The 24,490-nt window shown below is 34.4% G+C and overlaps 11 protein-coding genes across 11 annotated transcripts; 6 read left to right on the top strand and 5 right to left on the bottom strand. All coding sequences in view use genetic code 12, as the record gives it.

The window, feature by feature from the left end:
* Positions 1 to 91: 91 nt before the first annotated feature.
* On the bottom strand, positions 92 to 2,254 carry J8A68_000624 (tRNA (cytosine-5-)-methyltransferase; the record flags this gene model as incomplete). Its single annotated transcript, XM_049410320.1, has 1 exon — positions 92 to 2,254. The coding sequence occupies one exon, from the start codon at positions 2,252 to 2,254 to the stop codon at positions 92 to 94; it is 2,163 nt and encodes a 720-aa protein (XP_049266031.1).
* Positions 2,255 to 3,335: 1,081 nt separating this feature from the next.
* On the top strand, positions 3,336 to 4,257 carry J8A68_000623 (uncharacterized protein; the record flags this gene model as incomplete). The annotated part of the gene is made up of 2 exons (XM_049410319.1): positions 3,336 to 3,449; positions 3,529 to 4,257. 2 exons carry the CDS (start codon positions 3,336 to 3,338, stop codon positions 4,255 to 4,257), a joined length of 843 nt encoding a protein of 280 aa, XP_049266030.1.
* Positions 4,258 to 4,704: 447 nt separating this feature from the next.
* On the bottom strand, positions 4,705 to 5,703 carry HAP31 (Hap31p; the record flags this gene model as incomplete). Its single annotated transcript, XM_049410318.1, has 1 exon — positions 4,705 to 5,703. One exon carries the CDS (start codon positions 5,701 to 5,703, stop codon positions 4,705 to 4,707), a length of 999 nt encoding a protein of 332 aa, XP_049266029.1.
* A 377-nt stretch (positions 5,704 to 6,080) lies between these two features.
* J8A68_000621 (glycolipid translocation protein) lies at positions 6,081 to 7,811 on the top strand (the record flags this gene model as incomplete). The annotated part of the gene is made up of 1 exon (XM_049410317.1): positions 6,081 to 7,811. One exon carries the CDS (start codon positions 6,081 to 6,083, stop codon positions 7,809 to 7,811), a length of 1,731 nt encoding a protein of 576 aa, XP_049266028.1.
* A 3,926-nt stretch (positions 7,812 to 11,737) lies between these two features.
* Positions 11,738 to 12,280, top strand: J8A68_000620 (uncharacterized protein; the record flags this gene model as incomplete). The annotated part of the gene is made up of 1 exon (XM_049410316.1): positions 11,738 to 12,280. The coding sequence occupies one exon, from the start codon at positions 11,738 to 11,740 to the stop codon at positions 12,278 to 12,280; it is 543 nt and encodes a 180-aa protein (XP_049266027.1).
* Positions 12,281 to 12,329: 49 nt separating this feature from the next.
* Positions 12,330 to 12,697, bottom strand: SNP3 (Sm-like protein; the record flags this gene model as incomplete). Its single annotated transcript, XM_049410315.1, has 2 exons — positions 12,330 to 12,355; positions 12,433 to 12,697. The coding sequence occupies 2 exons, from the start codon at positions 12,695 to 12,697 to the stop codon at positions 12,330 to 12,332; spliced, it is 291 nt and encodes a 96-aa protein (XP_049266026.1).
* Positions 12,698 to 12,847: 150 nt separating this feature from the next.
* On the bottom strand, positions 12,848 to 14,218 carry J8A68_000618 (uncharacterized protein; the record flags this gene model as incomplete). The annotated part of the gene is made up of 1 exon (XM_049410314.1): positions 12,848 to 14,218. One exon carries the CDS (start codon positions 14,216 to 14,218, stop codon positions 12,848 to 12,850), a length of 1,371 nt encoding a protein of 456 aa, XP_049266025.1.
* Positions 14,219 to 14,652: 434 nt separating this feature from the next.
* On the top strand, positions 14,653 to 17,796 carry J8A68_000617 (ribosome biosynthesis protein; the record flags this gene model as incomplete). Its single annotated transcript, XM_049410313.1, has 1 exon — positions 14,653 to 17,796. One exon carries the CDS (start codon positions 14,653 to 14,655, stop codon positions 17,794 to 17,796), a length of 3,144 nt encoding a protein of 1,047 aa, XP_049266024.1.
* Positions 17,797 to 17,932: 136 nt separating this feature from the next.
* Positions 17,933 to 18,661, bottom strand: J8A68_000616 (ribosylnicotinamide kinase; the record flags this gene model as incomplete). The annotated part of the gene is made up of 1 exon (XM_049410311.1): positions 17,933 to 18,661. The coding sequence occupies one exon, from the start codon at positions 18,659 to 18,661 to the stop codon at positions 17,933 to 17,935; it is 729 nt and encodes a 242-aa protein (XP_049266023.1).
* Positions 18,662 to 20,474: 1,813 nt separating this feature from the next.
* Positions 20,475 to 21,701, top strand: J8A68_000615 (uncharacterized protein; the record flags this gene model as incomplete). The annotated part of the gene is made up of 1 exon (XM_049410310.1): positions 20,475 to 21,701. One exon carries the CDS (start codon positions 20,475 to 20,477, stop codon positions 21,699 to 21,701), a length of 1,227 nt encoding a protein of 408 aa, XP_049266022.1.
* A 1,180-nt stretch (positions 21,702 to 22,881) lies between these two features.
* Positions 22,882 to 24,420, top strand: J8A68_000614 (uncharacterized protein; the record flags this gene model as incomplete). Its single annotated transcript, XM_049410300.1, has 1 exon — positions 22,882 to 24,420. One exon carries the CDS (start codon positions 22,882 to 22,884, stop codon positions 24,418 to 24,420), a length of 1,539 nt encoding a protein of 512 aa, XP_049266021.1.
* Between the last annotated feature and the right edge of the window lie 70 nt (positions 24,421 to 24,490).

Genomic DNA, 24,490 nt, shown 5'->3' with positions numbered 1-24,490 from the left:
CAGATTTAAGGCTACTTCTATGTTTAATGACTTTAATGAATACATTTTAATATACAAAATTGGGACTATAATTCTATGGATTATATGGCATTTAATTTTCAACTTCAGGAGTTTCAAACGCGGAATCTTCAGTTGGTTCAACGGTTGATTCCTCGGTTGGTTCAACGGTTGATTCTTCAGTTGGCTCAACGGTAGATTCAATTTCACCACTTGCTGCAGCTGCTGCTCTTGCTTTCTTTTCAGCTTCGACTTTCTGTTGATAGATCTTTTCTTTACCTTCATCCTTAGCAGAAGTTTCAACATCAAAAACACGATAAAGTAATTCATGAGTATCATTCTTGTTAACCATCAAGTTAATATTTGACTTACCCTTCCATAATGGTAAGAATAAATCTTCTAACCCATCTCCTCTTTCAACAGTCAAAAAGATACACCCTTCTTCCATTTCTTCTAATTTATTAGAAAATTCAGGATCAATACCTCTTTCTTTAATATCTTTAACTTTTGGAAATGCTTCTATGAATAAAACTTCCAATAATTTTAAATTACACTTCAAATGTCTCTTTTCACCTAAATGTCTTTCAATAGTATGTAAAGATTCAGTTTGAACTCTCCATGGACAACTTCCAAGATCATTACGTTGAGCTACAAATAATTTAATTCCCGCTTGAATAATCTTCAATTTTTGTTCAGTTATAGATAAGATATCACGTACAATTGGTGCAACATAATAGATAGTTCTAATTGGTTCCCCGGTGGCATTTCTAACTAATGTACAATCCTTAGGGAATGTATCTTTGACATCATAGAATGGCCAACATTTTTGTAATTCAGGATGATTTGGATCTAAGAAAATAAATGGTTCTTCATTGGCATCTCTTGGTAATTTTTGTTTCTTTTGAGGTTTATGAACCATTTCAGTATTGGTTTTTTGTTTTTTGGATTCTTCTGATTCTTGATCAATTTCTTCTTCTTCTAATTCTCTTTTTGATCCTTCTACTTGTTCAGGATCAATCTTTTCAAAGACAGCAATGAAGAAACCTCCGGTATTTTGTAAATGGGGATAAACCCTAATACAACGGTTTAAATTAAATTCAGCGGCTTCTTCACTAGTTGGTGGGAATGCAGTTTCTGGAATATCTTCAGCAGAACCCTTTTCTCTTAATTCCATATCCTTTCCAAATACTTTCCAATCACTAATACCTTCACGTCTAATCAATCCTGGTAATTCTTGAGAAACATCAACTAAACGAAGTTGATCCTTACCCCATTTTCTTAATGCCGCAGCAACAACAGCTTCATTTTCAACTGGTGATAAGGAGCATGTAGAATATACCAATCTACCACCTTTTTTCAATAATTGTAAACCTCTGTTTAAGATATTGAATTGTAATGGATGTAATCCAAGTCCGTTACCGACTCTGAAATCTTTCCAAACATTTACATTCTTTCTCATAGTGGCATCACCAGAACATGGAACATCACATAAGATTCTATCAAATTTTAAGAATTCATTGGCATCATTTAATTTAATTTTTGGGAATAATGTAGCATCGTGATTAACAGTAATGAAATTTGGTGAATTTAATCTCTTAACTTGATGAACCAACATATGAGAACGTTTATAATCGGAATCATTAGCTAAAACAAACCCAGTTGGTAATTTATTTTCATCATCTGAATGCAAAGCTTCAACCAATTGAGCGGTCTTGGATCCTGGAGCAGCACACATATCTAAAACATAATGATGTGGTTTAATATCCATTAATAATGGAGGAATCATGGAAACTGCTTCTTGACGAGAAATATTCCCAACTTGAGTTTCAACAACTAAGAATCTTTGAGTTTTGGCAAATTCCTTTTGTTTTCTAATGACAGCTTTAGAAACATCTAATTGCCAACCTAATCCATCCGGATAGTATGCTAATGGTTTGGGGGTTAATTTAACTCCATCAAATTCCGCATCTTGTAATTTTGATACATGTCTAGTTTGAAAGATTTCTCTAATTTCTTCAGCATGTTTTCTGGAACCAGTAATACGGAAAGTTAATGGCAAGGTATCTTGACAATGTTTCTTGAAAGTATCCCATTCTTCTTCAGGAATGATATTCATGGTTTTATAATATTTTTCCCATACTGCACTTTCTCTAACTGCTTCTGTCCAATTTTCATTATCTGATGCTCTTTTTCCAAACCCCTTTTTGTCACCACCACCGCTTCCTCCTTTTCCTTTTCTAAAATTTCTCTTTCCCATTATTCTTATAACGTTCTTTATCGTTTTCATAGGAAACACCTAAATCGATAGTCCGTGAAGTGAAAAGTGAAAAAAAATTTGAGATGCCATTCAAAATATATTTGCAGGTTAGCTTGAGGCTTTTGCAGATTAGATAGTTGAGATATTAAGTGGTAGGATATAGGGACACACCAGTAAGTTCTCAATTAGCTATGGCTTTTCTAATAGCTAATGGGTAGCATCGCTGGACTGGATCAATTCATTATAATCATATTAGTTGCTTAGGTCTGATTGTTTGATAAGTCTCAAAGCTTGATTTTCCCTACAAAAAAAAATTGGTTGCAAAACATAAATTCTTATTGCTTCTGCTTGCTATGAGGACGACATTGATTGTAGCAATAGGCTCTATCCAACCAATTGAAGTATGTTAAACCTGTAGGTATATTATCGGCTAAGGATTAATTAGTAAATAGAGAATGCGCTCCTTGTTGTATTCATCTCAAATTGAACTTACGGCAAACTCTTTTTGGGTCAGGGCTCTGCAAAGTGATATAGAATTTAGTTGTAATTCTTGACATAAGCTTCCCCCCTATCTTGGCTGTAGCTACTTTATAGCAACCTCCATGTTCTATTACTATACTTCCCTTTGTTGTTATCGTTGCTTCACTTGGTGAACTGAAAGAGACAAAATTGGCAAAAGATAGCTTTCCAGTAAAGGTAAGTGCGGCTCAACACTAAAAATTTTAAAGTTTTACGTTTTTACCCAAAATTTTTAAATCAAAAGAAGTCAAAAGCAAGTGGGGCTAGTCTTTCATGATTTTAGTTTTCAGTTGCCATTGGGAATTAAAAGGAATTCTAATAGTAGTTAATGTGAATTAAGATTAAATTTAAGAGTAAGAAAATCCCGAGGAATAATAATCAATTGAATCACAAAGAACAATGAACGATCCCTTACACCACGTAATTGTCTTTTTCGTAATTAAAAAACAATGTAAAAAAAAACATCAAATAAAATATTTTCTCTCCGCCATCCTCCCTTCTTTTCTTTACACTTACACTAATAGACTATACTATACAATACTATAAGACTACACTAGATTAAATGTCACTAGTAATACCAGAACGACAACAACGGCAACACCCATCTACAGTTACAACAATTTTATCTACAACTGCATTAGCAACTTTCACTAAAAAACGATTAAGTTATGGAGTTGTATGTATTCTTTATCACACAAAATTAAATAGTTAAAATCATCTCTAAGGATTATTACTAACAAAATATTGAAAACTAGTTTGGAGGGGTCCTCTTATCACTTTATTACAAACGAATCAAATACAATCCAGTGACTCTTGTTTGTGTTAATTGGTTAAAATGGTTAATGTTAGGGAAATTATCCAATAAAGAAATTACAATAATTGTAAATGATCGAACCGCCACTGTAACTGATGCTAATAAAATATCAATAGTGTTAATATTCTCAAATTTAATTGATATTGCAATTGCAATTAGTCAATACACTACTACAACAACAACAGGCGATGGTAATAATAATGCCTTGATGAATATCTTAATAATTGAATGTTTGAATTTATTACCAATTATAATCTTAACTACAATTAAATGTTTATTACCTGAATATACAAGTTCTTATAAATGGATTTATATTGGAGATTATATTAGCAGTTTAATTAATTTCATTATGATTGTTATATTCATTACGGTATTCAGTTATAATCAATATTCATTTCCATTTTTCATATTACCTTCAACTTATTTAAGTTTAAAATCATTAATTATGAAAACAAGACAAATTATAAATTATAAAAAGAAAGAAATAATTCTAAATAAATTAAGAATACCCAATCAACAACAACAAGACAGATGTGTTATATGTCATGATAATCTTGTTACAAATGTTATACAAATGAAGCATTGCAATCATCAATTCCATTATGGTTGTTTAAACCTTTGGATTGATTATAATATGTCTTGTCCTACTTGTCGAAAATCAATTGATTGAATTTTCATGTATTTAACTGATTGCTGGAAAATCAGTTGTATTATACCTATTTGCAACAACGAGGGAATTTAATAGACTTGTTGAGGCCTCCAGTTATTATTTATTGTTTAGTTCTATGGTGGGTACTCTTATGTATAGGTACATAGGTAGTTTATATATTTGGTCTAATCTTGATCTATACTTGTGTGTAGTAATCACCTTTCTCTCTCTACCTCAATAGGGAGCGCTTCTATTATTAGATGGAGCACTGCTCTTAGTGAGAGCATTTCTGCTTCAAATCGGTTCTAGAGTCTGAATCGCCCACAGTCCATGTGTTAAGGGAATGTAGACACTTCACATAGTTTGAGAAATCTACATAATCGCAGGATTATTCTCATAATAAACATACAAATAAAATACATAAGTTAAAGAAATATATACATAATACACCCATACATATACACCCTGCTAAAAATAGCTATCCGAACCATTGGTTATTCCAGCAGTCAACGCATCAATATCAGCATCCTCATTCGTCAACTGTTTTGCCAATTCCTCAATACGATGCTCTGAAGCTGCATCATCACCTGCGTCTGCTCCAGCACTCCCATCTACTGGTTCATGATGATTAAGGAAATCATCATATCCAGCATATTGTTCAGGATTATTGTTGGTATTGTTAGTCTCAAGTAATGAGGAGGTTTCTTGCTTCATATGAGAAGCTTCCACTTCTTGTTTTATACTTGGATCTTGGTTGTTGCCGTTGTTATAGTCATGATAATAAGATTCCGGAGATTGGATTGAACTTGATTCCGAACTGTGAAGATGTGCTTGGACTTGCTGTGCCTGCGGCTGTTGTTGATGTGGTTGTTCATCTATATGTATTTCATATTGTTGTGAATGCATATTCACATCAGGATGGGTAGCACTAGTACCAACCGCGGCGTATCCATGCAATTCACTATCCATATCCATAACCTCATCACCTTCATTCAAATGCGAAGATGACCCTTGTTCTACCAGAACAGAAACAGTTTCCTCCACATTAACACCACCATCCTGAATCCCTTGTGCAGATGCAGCAGCCGCAATAGCAGCAGCCTGAGCCGCAGCTTGTTTAGCTTGTTTCTTAGTTGTTCTAGTCTCCCCTCTCTCTTGCCTCAATGCTTGTTGTTCCCTATATTTCGCCAAATAAATCTTCAATACTTCAGCATAATTCTCAAACCCCAAGTCATGCATTGAAAATAAAATATCTTCACCATTTATGGTTTTTCGTTTTTCACGTAAACATTTATCACTTGCTTCTGATGTTATAAATGATATGAATTCAGATACACATTCTTGCATACATTCTTTAGCATCTTTTGAAACTTTTGCTGTTTGTGGTAAGGTATTTTTCATTAATCTGGCGACATTGGCTATTGGAAGCCATCTATCTTGTTCTCTTAATTCGATATCTTTTTCCATATTGAGTGGAGGTTATTTTCCGTTGATGTAAATTTCTCTATTTCTTCGAGGATATGGAACAAGCAAAAGAGTATCTGGAGTACTGGTGGATGTTATCTCTCTTCTATTGTTTAAGTTTATAAGATTTTAAAATCTAAAAGCTAATACTCCACTTGGTAGTTTATTTACCAAATGCTTATAATTCACTTTTTCATAAATGGCTATAATTTTTTTCCTCGTTGGAAGAGGAATCTGTAAAAATAAGGGATACAAATAACCTGTAAACTCCCCCCCTGAATCTGTAAAATTGAAAATTGTCCAACCTTTTACAGGTTTTTGAACCCATTAGCTGTCAAACACCATCATCATCATCATCTATTGTCCCTCCAATTAGTTCAATGTCCACCGAGAAATCAAAAGAAGACAATCAAGAAAATGAACCCAACCAGCAATTACCCCAACCAAAAGCAGCATCAGGAGTCTACGGACTAATCATTATCCAAATCATAACCAAATTATTCACATTTCTCCTAAATCAATTATTAATCCGATTCATATCTCCAAAGATATTCGGAATTGCAAGCTATTTAGAATTCATCACATCTACAATCCTATTCTTTTCTAGAGAAGCTGTTCGACTTTCAGTACAACGAATTCAAGCTGGAAGAAATGATGATGGTGGTACGAAAGGAAATCAATTCAGAATAGGGACCAGATCGGGGAGTTTACAATCAGTTATCAATTTCGGATTCTTGGCTTGTGGGTTAGGGTTGGGTGTTTTGAGTATGGTTGGATATTGGCAATATAGGACCGATATGTTTCAGATCACATTTATGAAATTGTCATTATGGCAATATAGTTCATTATTGATTATATTTCTGATTTTGTTGGAATTGATTATTGAACCTGTGTTTTTGATATATCAATTTGAATTGGATTTTAGTAGACGGTCGAAATTTGAAGGATTGGCGATATTTTTGAAATGTGTTATGACTTTTGTGGTGGTTGTTTTGGGGAAGAGTATGGATAGTGAAAGTTTTGAAGGGATTGGTGTGTTGGCATTTAGTTTTGGAAGGTTTGTTTATTCATTGACTTTGTTTATAACTTATCTGATTTCATTTTTGAAATTTAATCAAGAAAATAACACAGATGTTAAATATTCAATGAATAAAATATATGATTCAAAGAACGAATCATCTTTCTATTTCCAGAATGAAATATTCAAAATTTGGAAAGAATTCTTTATCCAGATGTTGTTCAAACAATTATTAACCGAAGGTGATAAATTAATCATCAACTACTTATGCACGATTGACGAACAAGGGATCTATGCCGTTATATCAAATTATGGAGCAATAATAGCACGATTATTATTTCAACCATTAGAAGAATCAACCAGATTAATGTTCACCAAAATCCTAAACTCCACCGCTACCACTTCATCCTTCGACTCAACCAAACAATCATTCAACTATCTCAAATTGATCTCAATTTTTTATTTCAATCTTTCGATAATGATCCTATTCGCAGGAATAACAAACGCTCCATTTTTATTACAATTCATAATTGGTCGCAAATGGGGCCATAATACCGATTTATTCGACTTATTCCAAATATATATAATCTATATCCCATTTTTGGCATTCAATGGGATTCTTGAAGCTTTATACTCGGGAATGGCGCTGAATAAAGATATGAAACGATTCTCGTCATATATGATTTTCGTCAGTATATTAATTGTGTGTGTTCTGTATTTATTGATTGAAAAGTTAAGGTTTGGAATTTTGGGATTGATAATTGCAAATGTTATCAATATGGCTTTGAGAATTGGATTCTGTTTTGTTGGTATAAAGAAATATTATTCAATAAGAAGTGTTGCAGGTCTTTCATTGATGAATGTAGTCAAGTATACTTGGAGTTCGACTTTTGTGATGGTAGTTTGGTGGGGAGTTCAATATTTGGTTGTGTTTGGAATGAATGGGTATACTACTCAATCTTGGAAACAATTGATTGGCAGTGGGTTTATATGTATTGGATTGTTAAGCAATTTATTATTCTTAGAAAGGAAGAATTTGCATGGGCCATTAGATAAATTAAAATCTAGACTTACAAGACAGAAACTTGATTAGTCGATAGTTGTACATATACTTTTATAGAATCAAATAGAAATGGATAGATTGGTTGCAAAACACTGAGAATAAACTTACAATTACATAATGGCGCTCGGTATTGTTGAAAAATGCAAAAATTTAGAGTCGACACACTATATACCTTGTACAACCTCATTGGACTAGAAGTCCCAAATTAGTGCCATCCGCTTCGCCTCCACCACGGGTAACATACTGTGCTGAATTGCTTCCCTCCAGTGATATTGTTACTCATTGCATGTACCCAATAAAAGACTGATTACTCAAGTCATCGGAATTCGTACCGCAGGGATCGAACCGGACACTCATTCGAAATGAGATAAAACCACAAAGTACAGAAATCAAACAATGCGCTTCTGCTATAGGCCATCACAGCCAAAATTTTCTGAAATTCGTGGTCACGCGCTTCTGTCGCTGAAACACTATATGCAGGATTTCTTTGCTGCAAAATTCAAAATTGTGCGGTTGAAAATGGCAAAATTTCTGACTTCCCAAGCAGAAATCCTAAGAAAGAGAGGTGGAATTGTAATTAAACTCCCTGTATCATGTATTTCAAGCTTTTTTCTTTCTTGGAATTATGGTTTTGTTCTTTTATTTTGGTTTTTGATAACACAAAATGAGAAAATGGTGCAATTTTACATCAAAAGGGCCAACCGTCTCATATATCTTGCCATTGAGTTTCCTAAATATGTAGTTCACCTCTTATAATCACTCTGGAGTATAACCTGATGGCTACTCTTAAGTTGCGATCTACTTTGGAGGTTTAAAAAATATTTTTCTCTGCCTTAATATTTTCCAAAAAATTTTGTCTATAAATTGTAGCAATTTTCAACCGCCAGGATATGATGAATGTTTCCCAGGATTTCTGCAACTGCATCAAGCTGAACACACTATACAACCCTCTTAGCAAACCAATCCATTTGAATAGTCGTACTTTTCTGGATTGTAGGGCGTTTATTAGGTTGCACTGAACATTAAAGTTAGGTGTACAAATGGCAATTGTAACATCTGCTTCAGTATAGCAGTAGTTTTACGACTCTGCATATTAAAGCTTAAAGGGCTTGTTAAGCTAATAATCTGGTCATTTAAAGTTGGCTGTCATTTGATATTCTTTGCAAAAATGTCCAAAAAACTAGCTTCAGTCAACATATCTCTAAACCGAAGCAAAACCTTTGACACAATTTGTTCGAATCTTTTAAAAGGATACACTACTAAGGATGACGAGGCTCAAATGATTAATTGGCCAAGCTTCTGGATACTCGCCGACCATAAACCGTAATCAGCTAGTTTTGTTAAGATGAGAAGCTTCACATTTCCATAATGAACTATTGATAGTTGATACAATTGGAAGTTTTCAACAGGTATTGAGTAAGGAACGCTTGAAGTTATACGTCAAAAAGAGAAATCGATTACAAGCAAATTTCCCTTTTTAGAATCCTTACCCCCTATGCTTAATTATCGTGGCCAGATTTGTTCCGGGGGTAGTCTTTCGTGGTCCAGGCTTGTCTTGTTTTTTTGTGCTTCTAGAATATTTGCAGCATTCAGATTGCGAAAAAATTAGAACTCTAACTTCATTTATCTTTTTCTTTTTGTCTTTGCTGTCCACAAACAAATCTACCATTTCAATAATATATTCAATCAATATTCCTACATCTCATCAACCCAAAAAAGCAGTTGTGTCTTTGAATGTTCACCGAAGAATTCCTGGTGTGAAGTTGTTAGAGGGAAACTAGACCTAGTTGCGGCAATTAAGCCAAAGAAATCAACTTAAACCATAGAAACCAAATTAAAATTTCTTCCAACGACGATCAACAATCCAATATGACTACTCCTTTGTCAACAAGCCATACTACCTGTACCTCATCAAAGTTAATTATGAAGCTTCCATCCTATCAAGATTTTAAAAATTTAACAAGAACTAGAATTGAAACTGAAATAGAACAAATGGAACTAATAAATCCCCAAGTCAACCATCATTCATCTTATTTCCTCAAAAGAAATATGGTTAGTATCACCTTTCAATCTGCTCAACATTTAATTAATCATTATTTTTAAATCCAAGTTTCCACCTTTATTGTGTTAAATCACAAAAGCAAACACAAAATATCATAAGAAAACACGGACATGAAGAATTGGTGGTGATACAATCTGGAGAGAGTTTGACTGGATTCCAAGGATCGGTGTAATTGCTCATACTGAATTAGCCACCTGACCAATGGCTAGTTTGTGTGATCGATTTTTATCTGATTTCTGAGGATGAAGGTTTTGCTTAATCTAGGTTGGATTTAGGATGAAAAGTGGGATTCAGAATCTGGCTTTCATTTAAAAGATAGCATTAGAAGTCGGGAGGGATTTGACATAGATTTCAGTGGCAGTGATATAATTTGGGAAGAATCACATGTGGAGGTCAATGAGGATGAAGAAATAGTGGTGATACAATTTGGAAAGAGTTTGACTGAACTTCATGCATTGGATTGATACTTCATACTGAATTAGCCACCTGACCAATGGTTAGTTTGGGTTGTGGAATTTTTATCTGATCTCAATGGAAGAAGGTTTGACTTAATCTAGGTTGGAATTGGAATGAAGAATGTGATGAATGCTTATAAAGAATTTCAATTTTTGTGATGGAAAATTTCAATGGTGACAATGTGGATTTTGATGTTGTGGGGATGGGGTTTTCAATGTTGGTTTTGGTGATTTTGATTTTGATTTTGATGGTGATGTTGGAACAACGTCAGTAGTAGTAGTGGAAATTTCATTTCCATTTTCATTTTCATGTTGATGGTGGTGGAGAAAGAATATTCATGTTGTGACTTTAAGTTGGATTTTGATTTTGGTGGTGGAGACTTCAATTAGGATTTTGGTGGTGGAAGTGAAAGGATTTGGATTTTGGTGACTTTAGTTTGGATTTAGGTTATGGTGGTGGAAGAATATCAATGTTGGTGGTGGAGGTTTGAATTGGGGGCTGGATGATGTTGGTGGAAGAATATCAATGTTGGTGGTGGAGGTTCGAATTTTAATTTTGACGTGTGGTGGTGGAAGAATTATGGTGATGCTTGTGGATTTTAATGGGTAATTTGTTGAGACTTTGAATGCGTAGTTCAATGAAGACGACATGGTGGAGGTTATGCTGACTAGATTTCAAGAATCAGGTTAATTCTTCATACTGAAATAGTCATATGACCAATGGCTAGTTTGTGTATGGATTTTTCATCTGATTTCAGGGAAGAAGGTTTGCCTTGGTCTAGGTTGGAAAGAGAAAGAAGTTTGAGATTCAGCATTTGATGGGAAGCCAATGGCGGTGATAGAGAAATTTGGAAGAATTTGACTTGGAGCGATATAGGCAGCTTGGGGAGAGGTGGGAAATTTGGGGGAGAGTTTAATCGGGAGTTGAATGGTGATGTTTGGGGCGAGAACCCAGTAATCAACAATTCTCTAACAAAAACGACTATTAGTTGAAATATGAGTACTTACCTAATGAGCTTAATCCATGAGAAAGATTTTCTCCAGATGATACAAAGCCAACACCATTAAGCTGCTTTGGACCCTCCAAGGGACAAAAATAAGGTGGAACCTAATCTGACTTCTCCGATTAAATTCTGAGTGAAAGTAACTAAGTTATGGACGATACCTAAAATAAGGAGACTGTCGATTCTAAGGAACATGGAATCGACGACGTCGACCTTAATAATTTAACAGGTCCAAGGCCTAATTACGTCCTGGCCAATCGAAAGAACAACGAATGAAGCTGCTCTAAACTCAATAATCAACAAAACCAAACAGAAGCTACAAAAAGTCGCTGAGTTGAACATACAATCAAAAGAAAATGAATGTCAAGCTTTAAGTGAGGATCGCGAAAAAAAAAGTTCTAAGATGCTTTCACTGATAATTAACCCAAAGCAATAATGTCTATAGTAGAACTTCTGAATACAGTTGATAAACTCGCCAGAGTCATAAATCAGAAGAACCAAGAACTAGAAGAATTGAAAAAAGGATACGATGAGAAATTGTATTTAATAAATAACTATGTACGAAGATTGGAAAGTGTAATAACAGATCATTGTGGTGATGATGATGATGATGATGATGATGATGAGTTTAGAGAAATAAATGATGAGAAATTGATACATACACTTTCCAATGATATTAATTGTCCAAATTGTAATCATAAAGTTTGGAATAATAAAGAATCTGAATTTATATTATTACCAAAATCACAGGTGAAGTATTTAGTTAGAGGTAAGTCAACAAGTGAAAGTAATCAACCTGAGACAGAAAGAATTCACTCATACACCCAACAGACATCTTCTTCATCTACACGACTGTTTCCTCAACAACAGCTGAAATCTAAAAATAAATCGAAAGTCATTTGTTCATTCTGTAAAGAGCCAGGTCATACAAGAGCTAAATGTCTAACAAGATTAAATACACCAGCTACAACAAATTAATTAAATAGTACAATTATCGCATTCTCTATATTACATGTATATATACATTTTATTTTGTTGATTGAACCATGGCCTCTATAGTGAATATTGTTAGTATAAATATTTCAGAATGAAATTGAAAACACCCAGATGGGGGTTAGGGAAATACATACCTCTTCTTGATGCATCTTGTAACAATGTACAATCCACTGACCTTGGACTCATATGAACATAACGGACATTCGATCCTCTTATGAATAAGTTCTTTACTGCTTGTAAATGGGGATATTTGGTTCCATTGGTTACTTGTATATTATCCAATTTTAAATTCAAATATTGATCTACTGATTTTAATGTTCCTTTTATTTCTAAATCATTCTTTAATTCGACTGTGACTTCTTGATCAACAAGAGTCTTGAAAAAACTGAAAAATAACATTTTAAAAACTGGCACTGATTGCTTGAAGATTTACTTACTACAAAGTGTTAAATAAAGAGGGTTTGAGATTTTTTTTTCAGAGTGGGAAATCGAAACTACCAAACAGAGAGCATTACATCCAAACATCAATACTTAAGGCAAATTATCAATCTATTCAGGAATACTAAATAATAAAGAGGGAGATATACATGCTTGATCTTCAGCCGAGTCGTCTAAATAAGTCTTATGGTAACCATTAATACGATTTTCAATTGACTTTTCAGTAAATGCACTTGAGAAAGTTGAAGCTGTCGAACATTGCTTTTCTAGTTCAATATCAAATGATTTTCTTAAATAGAAATGAGGTTCTAACAGTTCTGGTTCAGGTGAGGGTTCCCCGAGACGAAACTTACTACTAAATCTTGAAGATGAGCTTGGAGTGGATTCAAATCTAAACACATTACTACTTGGGAATGGAACCAGAATAATAAGTCTAGGAGATTCAAATCTAGAATCTGTAGTTGCATAACTATCCGTTTCTTCTTCATATTCCAGAAATGGGTCACCCTGTTGAAGAATAATGTCATCTGAGTAAATTGAATTTGGTTCAAGATTTTCTTTTTTAATTGGAAGTCTAGAAGTTTGAGGTAAACTATGAGTGTGTCTTGGTTTTCTAGGTTCTTGATTTCCTGAAAGTTTAGATAAAGTATAATTGGAAGGAGATCTACCTCTAACTGTCAATGGGGGAGTAGCTGAAAGGGCAATGACGGCATATGTATCCTTTTCCAATTCAACCATTAATTCCACTTGTAAAATAAAGTTTTTCTTCCCAGTACTTGGTTTTCGATGCTGAGCAGAAGATGCAAATTGAATTCTTTCATATTTGACAACCTTGGTTAAGTTTCCAGAGGGATAAGTATTCAATATGGATTCTTCAGTCTTTGGTAAGAAGTTGTCATCATAAAATAGTCTATCAAAATGGATAATCCTGGCTTGTTTTCTAATATTGGCACTTTCCTTAATAACAAAGTGACTAGGTAGCGCACCAGGAACAACAGTTACAACTGGTGGTTCAATTTGTGGACCTCGATCTCTTTTGGCAGTATGTTGAACCAATGGGACTTCTGAATTATCTTCTAAGCATCTTGAAACCAATCTAATTGCAAATCGTTTAACAGGATGAATTTGGTTCTTTATTTCCGTATAGAATCCACTAGTTTGAAATTCTAATTTATTGAAATCTTCAAATTGAAAAGATGCAACGACTGAGAAATAATTCCTCTTATATCCAATCCATTCATTATCAATTAAATCAAATCCTCTATCTATCCTAGCATCAATATGGGGAACTAGTGCTTCTTTAGTGGCAGTTGAATGTACTGAAGATACTTGAATTGTTTTACCAAATGGTGGACCAACTTTGAATTGTAAACTTGATCTTGGAGCTATTTTAGATTTAGAATTTATGGGATCTGATTTTATTAGGGTATCAATAGTTCTTTTGTGTCTTTTGACTGGACTACTCTTGAATTCAATACTCATGTTATAGTAGTTTGGTGGTGTAGTTTCATTTACCCGCTGAAGGTTTTTGGGAAATAAATTGATTTACTTTTAATGTTTTTTCGCAATCGTTATTTTAATTAATGGTTCCAAAATAATTTATGAGAAGCAGCTTTCAATGAGGCAATACACTGTTCAGAATCACACAATTAGACATACGAGTACATAGGGTGCTTTCCATCAAGGTTTCCAACATTTCATTAATATCATCAATCCTGACAATACTTATGATAACAGTCTATATATATCCTTAGTCATACGAAATGAAAATGGTTGCAACTTTTTTGTATTTTTAGCCAGTTATACACGACTCATCTCTCATCTAATTCTTAATCAATTTTAATATTTGAAAAAATTATTCAACTACCATTAACCAACCATCAACCAAGAATCAACTAAGACGCAATCCAATAAAAATGGGAAAGAAAGCTATTGATTCTCGTATCCCATCTCTCATCAGAAATGGTGTTCAAGAGAAACAAAGAAGTTTCTTTATAATTGTTGGTGATAAAGCCCGTAATCAATTACCTAATTTACATTATTTAATGATGAGTGCTGATTTAAAGATGAACAAATCAGTCTTATGGGCATATAAGAAGAAATTGTTAGGTTTTACGTCACATAGACAAAAGAGAGAAGCTAAGATTAAGAAAGATATTAAGAGAGGTATTAGAGAAGTAAATGAACAAGATCCATTTGAAGCATTTATTTCAAATCAACATATTAGATATGTTTATTATAAAGAAACTGAAAAGATCTTGGGTAATACTTATGGGATGTGTATCTTACAAGATTTCGAAGGGTTGACTCCTAATTTATTAGCAAGGACTATTGAAACTGTTGAAGGAGGTGGATTGGTTGTTATTCTTTTGAAATCTATGACTTCATTAAAACAATTATATACCATGACTATGGATATCCATTCTAGATACAGAACTGAAGCACATGATGATGTAGTGGCTAGATTCAATGAACGTTTCTTACTTTCCTTAGGATCATGTGAAACTTGTTTAGTTGTCGATGATGAATTGAATGTTTTACCTATTTCAGGTGGGAAGCATGTCAAACCATTACCGCCTAAAGATGACGACGAATTAACTCCAAATGAAAAGGAATTAAAAGAATTAAAGGAAAGTTTAGCAGAAGTACAACCAGCTGGATCTTTGGTTGGGTTATCCAAGACTATAAACCAAGCCCAAGCGATCTTGACATTTATCGATGTTATATCAGAAAAGACTTTAAGAAGTACCGTTACATTAACTGCAGGTAGAGGTCGTGGTAAATCTGCTGCACTTGGTATTGCCATTGCTGCTGCTATTTCCCATGGATATTCAAATATTTTTGTTACTTCTCCATCTCCTGAAAATTTAAAAACCCTTTTCGAATTTGTTTTTAGAGGATTTGATGCTTTGGGATATACTGAACATATGGATTATGATATTATTCAATCAACCAACCCTTCATTCAATAAAGCTATTGTTAGAGTTGATCTTAAGAGAGAACATCGTCAAACTATTCAATATATTTCTCCAAATGATAGTCATGTATTGGGACAAGCAGAATTGGTTATTATTGATGAAGCCGCTGCTATTCCATTACCTATTGTTAAGAAACTCATGGGTCCTTATTTGATTTTCATGGCTTCTACTATTAATGGTTATGAAGGTACTGGTAGATCCTTATCCTTGAAATTAATTCAACAATTAAGACATCAATCCAATAATACCACTCCTGCCGATACCGCTATTGTCTCCAGAGATAAGAAATCAGCCGAAACCGGTTCATTGACAAGAAATTTGAAAGAAGTCGTCTTGGATGAACCAATCAGATATGCCCCTGGTGATCCAGTTGAAAAATGGTTGAATAAATTACTTTGTTTGGATGTTTCCTTATCCAAAAATGCAAAATTTGCAACAAAGGGAACCCCACATCCTTCTCAATGTAACTTATTCTATGTGAATAGAGATACTTTATTCTCCTACCATCCAGTTTCCGAAGCTTTCTTACAAAAAATGATGGCATTATATGTTGCTTCTCATTATAAGAATTCTCCAAATGATTTACAATTAATGAGTGATGCCCCAGCACATCAACTATTCGTATTGTTGCCACCTATAGAAGAAGGCGATAATAGAATCCCTGACCCACTCTGTGTTATTCAATTGGCTTTAGAAGGTGAAATCTCGAAAGAAAGTGTTAGAAAATCATTATCAAGAGGACAAAGAGCCGGTGGTGATTTGATTCCTTGGTTAATTTCACAGCAATTCCAAGATGAAGAATTTGCTTCTTTATCTGGGGCTAGAATTGTTAGAATTGCTACCAATCCGGAATATTCTGGTATGGGATATGGATCTAGGGCTATCGAATTATTACAAGATTATTATCAAGGGAAATTCACTGATATTAGTGAATCTACCGAGCTTAATGATCATACAATTACTAGGGTCACTGATAAAGAATTGGCTAAGGCTTCTTTGAAGGATGAAATTAAATTAAGAGATGCAAAGACATTGCCTCCATTGTTATTGAAATTGTCTGAAAAAGCTCCATATTATTTACATTATTTAGGAGTTTCCTATGGATTTACTTCCCAATTACATAAATTCTGGAAACGATGTGGATTTTCTCCAGTTTATTTAAGACAAACTCCAAATGAATTAACTGGTGAACATACAAGTGTGGTTATAAATGTCTTACCAGGGAGAGAAGATGCTTGGTTACATGAATTCTCCAAGGATTTCCATAAACGTTTCTTATCCTTGTTGTCTTATGAATTTAGAAAATTCCAAGCTTCTCAAGCATTAAGTATCATTGAAGCTACTGAAGTAGGTGAAGGTATTGGTTCATCTGCAGTTCAGAAATTAACTAAACAACAATTGGATGAACGTTTATCACCTTTCGATTTAAAGAGACTAGACTCATATGCTAATAATTTATTAGATTATCATGTTATTGTGGATATGTTACCTTTACTTGCCCAATTATTTTTCTCCAAAAAGACAGGCGATGAAGTTCATTTGTCCTCCGTACAATCAGCAATTTTATTAGCTATTGGTTTACAACATAAAGATATTGATCAAATCTCAAATGAATTACACTTACCTTCAAACCAATCAATGGCCATGTTTGCCAAAATTGTTCGTAAGTTCTCTGTATACTTCAGAAACGTCTTAAGTAAAGCCATTGAAGAGACAATGCCTGCCTTAGAAGATGAGCAAGTCAAGGAAATGGAAGGTGGTGAAGAAGAAGAAGTGGTTGATTATGCAGCTGTCGAACAACAATTACAAGATGATTTGACCGAGGCTGGGGATGAAGCCATTAAAGAAATGAGAGAAAAACAACGTGAATTGATCAATGCTATTAATTTGGATAAGTATGCTATTGCAGATGATGCTGATTGGGAAGGTGCAGAGAAGTCTTTGACTAAGGCAGCAAAGAAAGGTGGTGTTGTTGGAGTTAAGAGTAAGAATTCAAAGAGGAAGTCTACTGAAAGTGCTACTGAGATTTATGAAAAGGAAATGAAGCTGGTTAGCAAGAAACTTAAGAAATCTAAAAAGTAAACAATAGAAGAATTGGTTGTGTGTAGTGTGTATATTAGGTAAAAAGCTTTTGAATAATAGAAACAAATCTATAATAAATCTATAAATAAACCCCGAGGATGCCTGTGTGCCCATGTGAAAGAAAACGGTTCATTGCTCATATGCCGTTGATAATTGACGTCAATGACCATTCAATCAAATGAAATAACGACATTTCCTTTTCATTATCAATGTCTAAGATATTATACTTGTTACGGACATCTTTCTTTAATATCAGCTGCACATTTTCATCTTGAAATAAGTATTGATGACTTCTAACATATGCTGGCCATACAATCTTTTCAAAATAATGGGGCGGATCTACCCAAAAACCATCCAATGTCGTATACCCTGAACGAGATTCTCTTCTTTCTTTTAAAGTTTCATATGAAGCATGAAAGAATAATTTTATATCAAACAATTCTATTATTTCTGGATTATGATATAACATAAAGCCATCTACCAATACAAGTTTCTTATTCTGGAATATCTCTTGGGATTCATTAACTTTATTCTGGAAATGAGCTATTTCTTTTTGTGATAATTTCAAGTTTACCTCCGTTGGTTCCTTTGAATTTATCTCCGGAATAGAAGTATTGTTATGTTTAATGTCTCTGATGTAGCCAATGAAACGATCAAAATCAATTGCTTCAGGACAATCCCAATTCTGCATTCCTGTGGCGTCGTCTATTGGTATTTTTGTATCATGGAGATAAAAGTCGTCGAGATGGATTACGGTTAAGTCCGGGAGAAAATTCTGGAGAGTTTTGGATGCTGTTGTTTTACCACTTGATGAAGGTCCTCCACAGGCCACGAGTATCACTTCTTTATTGTCCAGACGCGTCATAATTGGTTATAAGAAGAAGACCTATAAACAATTACTTGAGGCTTCTTTTCTTGATGATGAGTAAATAAAATAAAAAATTTCTTTATCTTCATATGAATGATTTCTTTTTTTTTCCGTTTAAATCTCTTGTGACGTCAGTCTTTAAACAGAAATTATTAGCGAAGTCAATTAATGCAACAAAACTGATGTTAATTGCAAAACAAATTGATTTTGAGTCGTCTAGTTGTAGGAGGCTATGAAAAAAACTAAACCAGCTTACATATAAGTGGGAGAGCGATAAGAAAAGGAAATGGCTTTTAATCAGTTAGAGTTGAGAAAGTGGTACAGAGCCAATGGAACCAACCAGGTCATTTATAATTTGAAAAGGGATTGTTGAGAATTTCTGAAAGCATTGGTTGTGGGCTTCAATACCAAGACAATGGAAACTTCTAGACATTCACAATATAGCCTATTTGTCGAGCGGCATGCACAACATACTAAATACGGACACTGGGCCCATTATTAATGAAAACCATGGAAACCAATTTGGTCATCATGTACATGCTAAAAACTGATTATTAGTTTGTTGCCGTGATAGGTTGCCCTGTATTTAGTAGATTTCTAACAGCATCTAAGCCCCATTTCTAGAGTTACACGAATTGGCATTGGAACTTAAAATATCAACCTATCACAGATAGTATATTGGGCAAGGGACACGTGGTCTTGAGAGTCGTAGTTAAGAAATTGGTCATGCTTTAATGAATAATTGCGGAAATACAGCTGTCCACGGAAAATAGTTCCGTAGTTTGGAAAAGATTTGAATTGATTTTGTACGAATTAGGTCAATCGTTTCGTAAACCATATCTTTACTAGACAGGCTTTAAAAAATACAAAAACTTGACAAAAAAACCTTGCCCAACTTGAGTAAAACAGTAAATTTCTGTTTTAAGAGTTGACCATGATTGTGATTTACAAAAGAATGAAAATGACAAGTGGAACATACCCCAATTCAGATAAAGCGCCGTTAACCACATCAGGGGAAATTTTGGATGGGCATTCATTCTTCATAACCGCAGCTAGTCTCCCCAACTGATTGAAAAAGGTGTCAGCTCCATCCCCCACCCCCAGTTTCCCGAATTGATGTAGTCTTATTGTTTTATAAAGGTTTATAAAATTGTTGGTCTATGAGCAAATTAAGTTATATGAGATCATATTACCCAATACGGAGTACAACTCCGGATGTTGCGAAGGGTAATTACTTAATTGGGAAGTTCACATTTTTTGGTAGAATTATTTTTTTTTTCTTGGGGCTTTCTAAAAATTTAAAAATTTAATTTTGCATCCAAACTAAAAAAAACTCTTCTTGTTTTCGCTAAATGGGATTTAGAATAAACTGAAATCTCCAAGGCACTTTAAAAAACAGTATTTAATAAAAACAAAATGTCTCCCTCTAATATTCTTGTTTCTTTTGTTTGGACTTGTTACATTTTGGAAAGCTTGAAACCTCCCTAGACGTTTTGGTTTGATATTTTTCCTTATTGATAGGTTTTATGGTTTTAGATTAAGCAGAATTGCATTTCGTATAAGTTCTTCAAACCAGTTACACTCCCTCCCTACTCCTTTTATTTAAATAACATTCAATTGAGACAAATTGTTATCCGTACGTAAGATGATTCCTTTTCCAGCAGAGAGGCTGGAACTCAAACATCCACATCAAGGCTTATCTTCCCCACTAAGTGGTACAACTCCTTCATCCTTGAAAACGTATACTATCGCAACAACTGCGGATTGTTCTTCAAAACAACTATCCCCAAAACAGCCATCTTCACCATTCATGAACTTTTCAAAAGGATATACGGTCAGACCTAGAACCGAAGGAAACTCACCTATACTTCCTCCAGTAGCAACCAGGATAAACCCTTTAGAGAGGCCAACACAACCAATGACTACACCTCAAGCGGCAATACCGGAAGAAGATCCTTCACAATATAGTCACGAAACAATAAATGAAATGATCAAATTAAAAATAGAACAAGAGAAAACGAAACAAGAAACAATCAAGAATGAATCTGTTCGTGCAGCTGTGGAGTTATTGAAGTTGGCACAGACATTGAAAATAGATACTGCATTGATTCCATATTTGTTTCAGGATAATATTAGCGAGCATTTTAATGGCATAGCAGCTAGACTCCGAAACGACCCTAAAAAAGTTATCAAGGAAATAGAGCAAGTACATAAAGACATACAGAGAGAAACAAAGAGAGGAAAAAGAGCTTGGTCAGATGTCGGGTTGTCCTCACAAGGATATCAACAAGTTCCTAGTTCATTATTGTACACATCAACACAAATAACTCCAAAAAAGTCTGCTGTTGTTCCACCTAGAAGAGCTCTGGCAGAAGCAATTGAGAAAATACAACGAGCGCTGAATGGTGCTGGTTCTAGATTGTCATTGCCGAGCATAAATCCAAAAGACAGTACTCAACAACAACAAACAGGATTGACACAGCCTTTTATTCCTCAATTCCATCCTACACAACAGCTTTCACCTCCAAGCATACCTTCTGACTCACGTCCACTTCACGTCTTCCCTGTCTACTTCACACCACAACTGGTTCCATCGCTATCTCCCATACAAGCAAACGGCCAGACCGAGAAGAATCTAGGATCCCCATATCAACAGAAATATTGGACACCGCCCGCATTGCAACTACAACCCCAAGCATATCATCGATACACTGCAATAATTCCTTCGCCGTCAAGTGCTCAATCTAATCAACAATACGTATCTACTCATATGCCACAACAACAGGTGATTCAGGCTACACAATTGGAAAAATCTAAAACTAAAAAAATTCCCGCATCCTCCACAAACGTTCCCGCACATCATTTTCAAAACACAGGTGTTATAATTCGTAATTCATTCAGACCAGTTGAAGCTGAAGAAGTCATAAACACTAATAAACGAGTCAAACTGAATAGGAATTCTAATATTAATTTTATGATTACCACTCCGAAGAACCCGCCTGCCAGGAAATATAACAATCCAAATAAATTAAAGTAAGGCGCTATATAGGCTATAAGACGTGACCCAAAGTGGTGGTTGATATTCAGGGGCTCAAGATTATGCTGTATGACTCAGACATATCTCATGCTAATCGAAGACAAGTTATATTTTTTAGCTTTTTTTAAGTAGTAGCGGTCATGAGTAATTTCCTTATCTAGACGAAAAAATGAAGTTTCAAGCGATATGACATAATCCTGAATTAGGGATGGTTTTCGAAAGTCGCCAAGTTAAGATTTCGCAGATTCGCTTCTTGAAGCATCACGTATGAACATTATATATTAGATTTCTGAGCGAAACGTAGTATCCTGTTTGTAGAAGCGTATATGAATCATGAGAATAAATGAGACCTTATTGTTGACGCGAATATAATACATCAAATAGATCGTTTTCTTGTACTGATAAATGCGGAATAATACTTAAAAGTGTGTTTGAGATGCGCCGTTATTTTAAGTGGTGTGACCTTTATTATTATTTGAGTCATGAGCGTCTCGAGACTTGCAGTCTAGAACATCAGCGGAAAATTTAAAAGCCAAGTAAAAGAATTAACAGGCAGTTTTTCCTGTAAAAAATATTTTATTTTATAAAAATTTGCAACACCTCTGCATAAAAAATATTTCACAAAGGTAGAATTGAAAATAATTTTCATTGCATCAGGTGCCAATTTCACACACATTCCATATTTGCAAGGGTTAAGCTAGACGATTGATCCGAACCAAACAAAAGATGTTAACATAACATATAAGGTACATAGAGTATATCTAAACTCGAATTGAACGAATTGATCGAGTTCTTTGCCCTTTTAACTGTACCTGACCAGGTGACTGCAAATCGCACCTAATTAAATAAATGAAAAAAAAACAAGCTGAATAGAAAATAAATACCACGTAACATCGTTTAAAAAAATAATTTTGCATCACCATCATCATGAAACGTTATTATAATAAAGTTTTTAACATGATCAGGGGGGATAGATACCTACGATATGAACTCAAAGGCGGGTATAGTCTTGGAACGTCATAGTAACCACATGAATAAGATCTCGATATTATATATACAAGTGTATTTCCCCTGAATTATGATTTTCTCGAAACATACAATCTCGCTTTCTCTTTCCTTGTATATTCTATTATGAACCTATATAGAGAGTTAATTAATAACATTATTAACCCAACACAACATGTCAACGACAGAAAAAACTTACGAAAATAAGAAGGATTTCCCAGATGATGAGAATGAGAAGCATTATAAACTCGACTCTACTGAGACCCTGACTGAAAAGGCTCCCTTCACAATATTTCGTAATAACGAAAGAGTTTTATTAATCATTGTTTTAGCATTATCAGGATTCTGGAGTGCTACATCCAGTCCAATTTATTTCCCTGCTTTGCCTACAGTTAAATCATATTTTAATATCGATGAAGGTACTACTAATTTATCAGTTTTATCATATTTGATATTCCAAGGTATCTTTCCTACAATTTCGTCAAATCTTGCAGATACATTCGGAAGAAGACCAGTCATCTTAACCAGTTTACTAGTTTTCATTGCATCCTGTATTGCTATCTCTCAAACAACTTCAATATATGTACTTATTGCTTTAAGATGTATACAAGCTGCTGGTATAGCTCCTGTATTTTCCATTAGTTCTGGAGTTGCTGGTGACGTATGTACTACTTCCAACCTTGGAGGGATGGTGGCTATGGTTTCGGGTTTACAATTGGTTGGGAATGGTGTTGGTGGTTTACTTGGAGCTATAATCATCAGTCTGTTTAATACTTGGAGAGCAATATTTATATTTTTAGCAATTGGAGGCGGTGTTACATTTATTTTGGCGTTTTTCTTATTGCCAGAAACATCAAGAAGAATTGTTGGTAATGGATCAGTGGTCCCAAAACACTATGTTAACCGTGCTCCTTTGATCTATTTCCCATGTTTCAAAGATAGGTTGAATAATGATACAACTACCTTATCTGACAAGGCTGCATTTGATATCTTTGGTCCTTTCAGGATCTTTTTCAAACCAATTGTGTTTTTCACATTATTACCCCTGGGAATTCATTTTGCTGCTTGGACAATGGTTTTGACATCCCTTTCTACCGAATTAGAATCATCTAAATACAATTTTACTACCATGCAAGTTGGTCTTGTCTACTTACCTCAAGGTGTTGCTTGTACTTTAGGATCACTTGTTATTGGAAGAGTCTTAAATGGATACTACAGATACAGAAAGAGAAACTACGACATGCAATATAAAGATGTCCCATACACTGAAAGACCACATTTTAACATTGTCACAGCAAGACTTTATCCATGTATTGTTCCCTCCATCTTATTGTTCTGTGGTCTTATTATTTTTGGATGGTGCATTCAATTCCTGCAACATCTTTCATCCATTATTATTTCCACTTGTTTAATTTCCTTATCTTCCTCAATTACAATGTCAATCTCAGCAACTTTGTTAGTAGATTTGTTTCCAGCTAAAGGAAGTGCACTGGCTAGTTGTGTGAATTTGATGAGATGCTTATTGGCTGCTGCAGGTACTGGTTTACTCGAGAAGATGGTCGGTGTTATGAATTTAGGTGGGACGTACTCTTTGATTGCGGGAGTTTCCTTGATTTCAAGTTTGGGATTCGTTTACGTCGTTTATTTGTCCAAGAAGATGATTAAGGAGGATGACCTGTCAGAGTCTTCTGATGTAATTTCAGAAACAAAATAGACTAATAGACTTTTATAAAGGGTCATTCAAAAAGTTTGACATTTGGGTGTCTGTATTTTTGCATATGCTG

This window comes from Hemisphaericaspora subhashii (genome assembly GCF_019202705.1).
Source record: "Hemisphaericaspora subhashii strain CBS 10753 chromosome Unknown scaffold6, whole genome shotgun sequence".
NCBI lineage: Eukaryota > Fungi > Ascomycota > Pichiomycetes > Serinales > Debaryomycetaceae > Hemisphaericaspora > Hemisphaericaspora subhashii.
The sequence above is the reverse complement of the archived record's forward strand: the minus strand, read 5'-3'. Positions and strand labels throughout refer to the sequence as shown.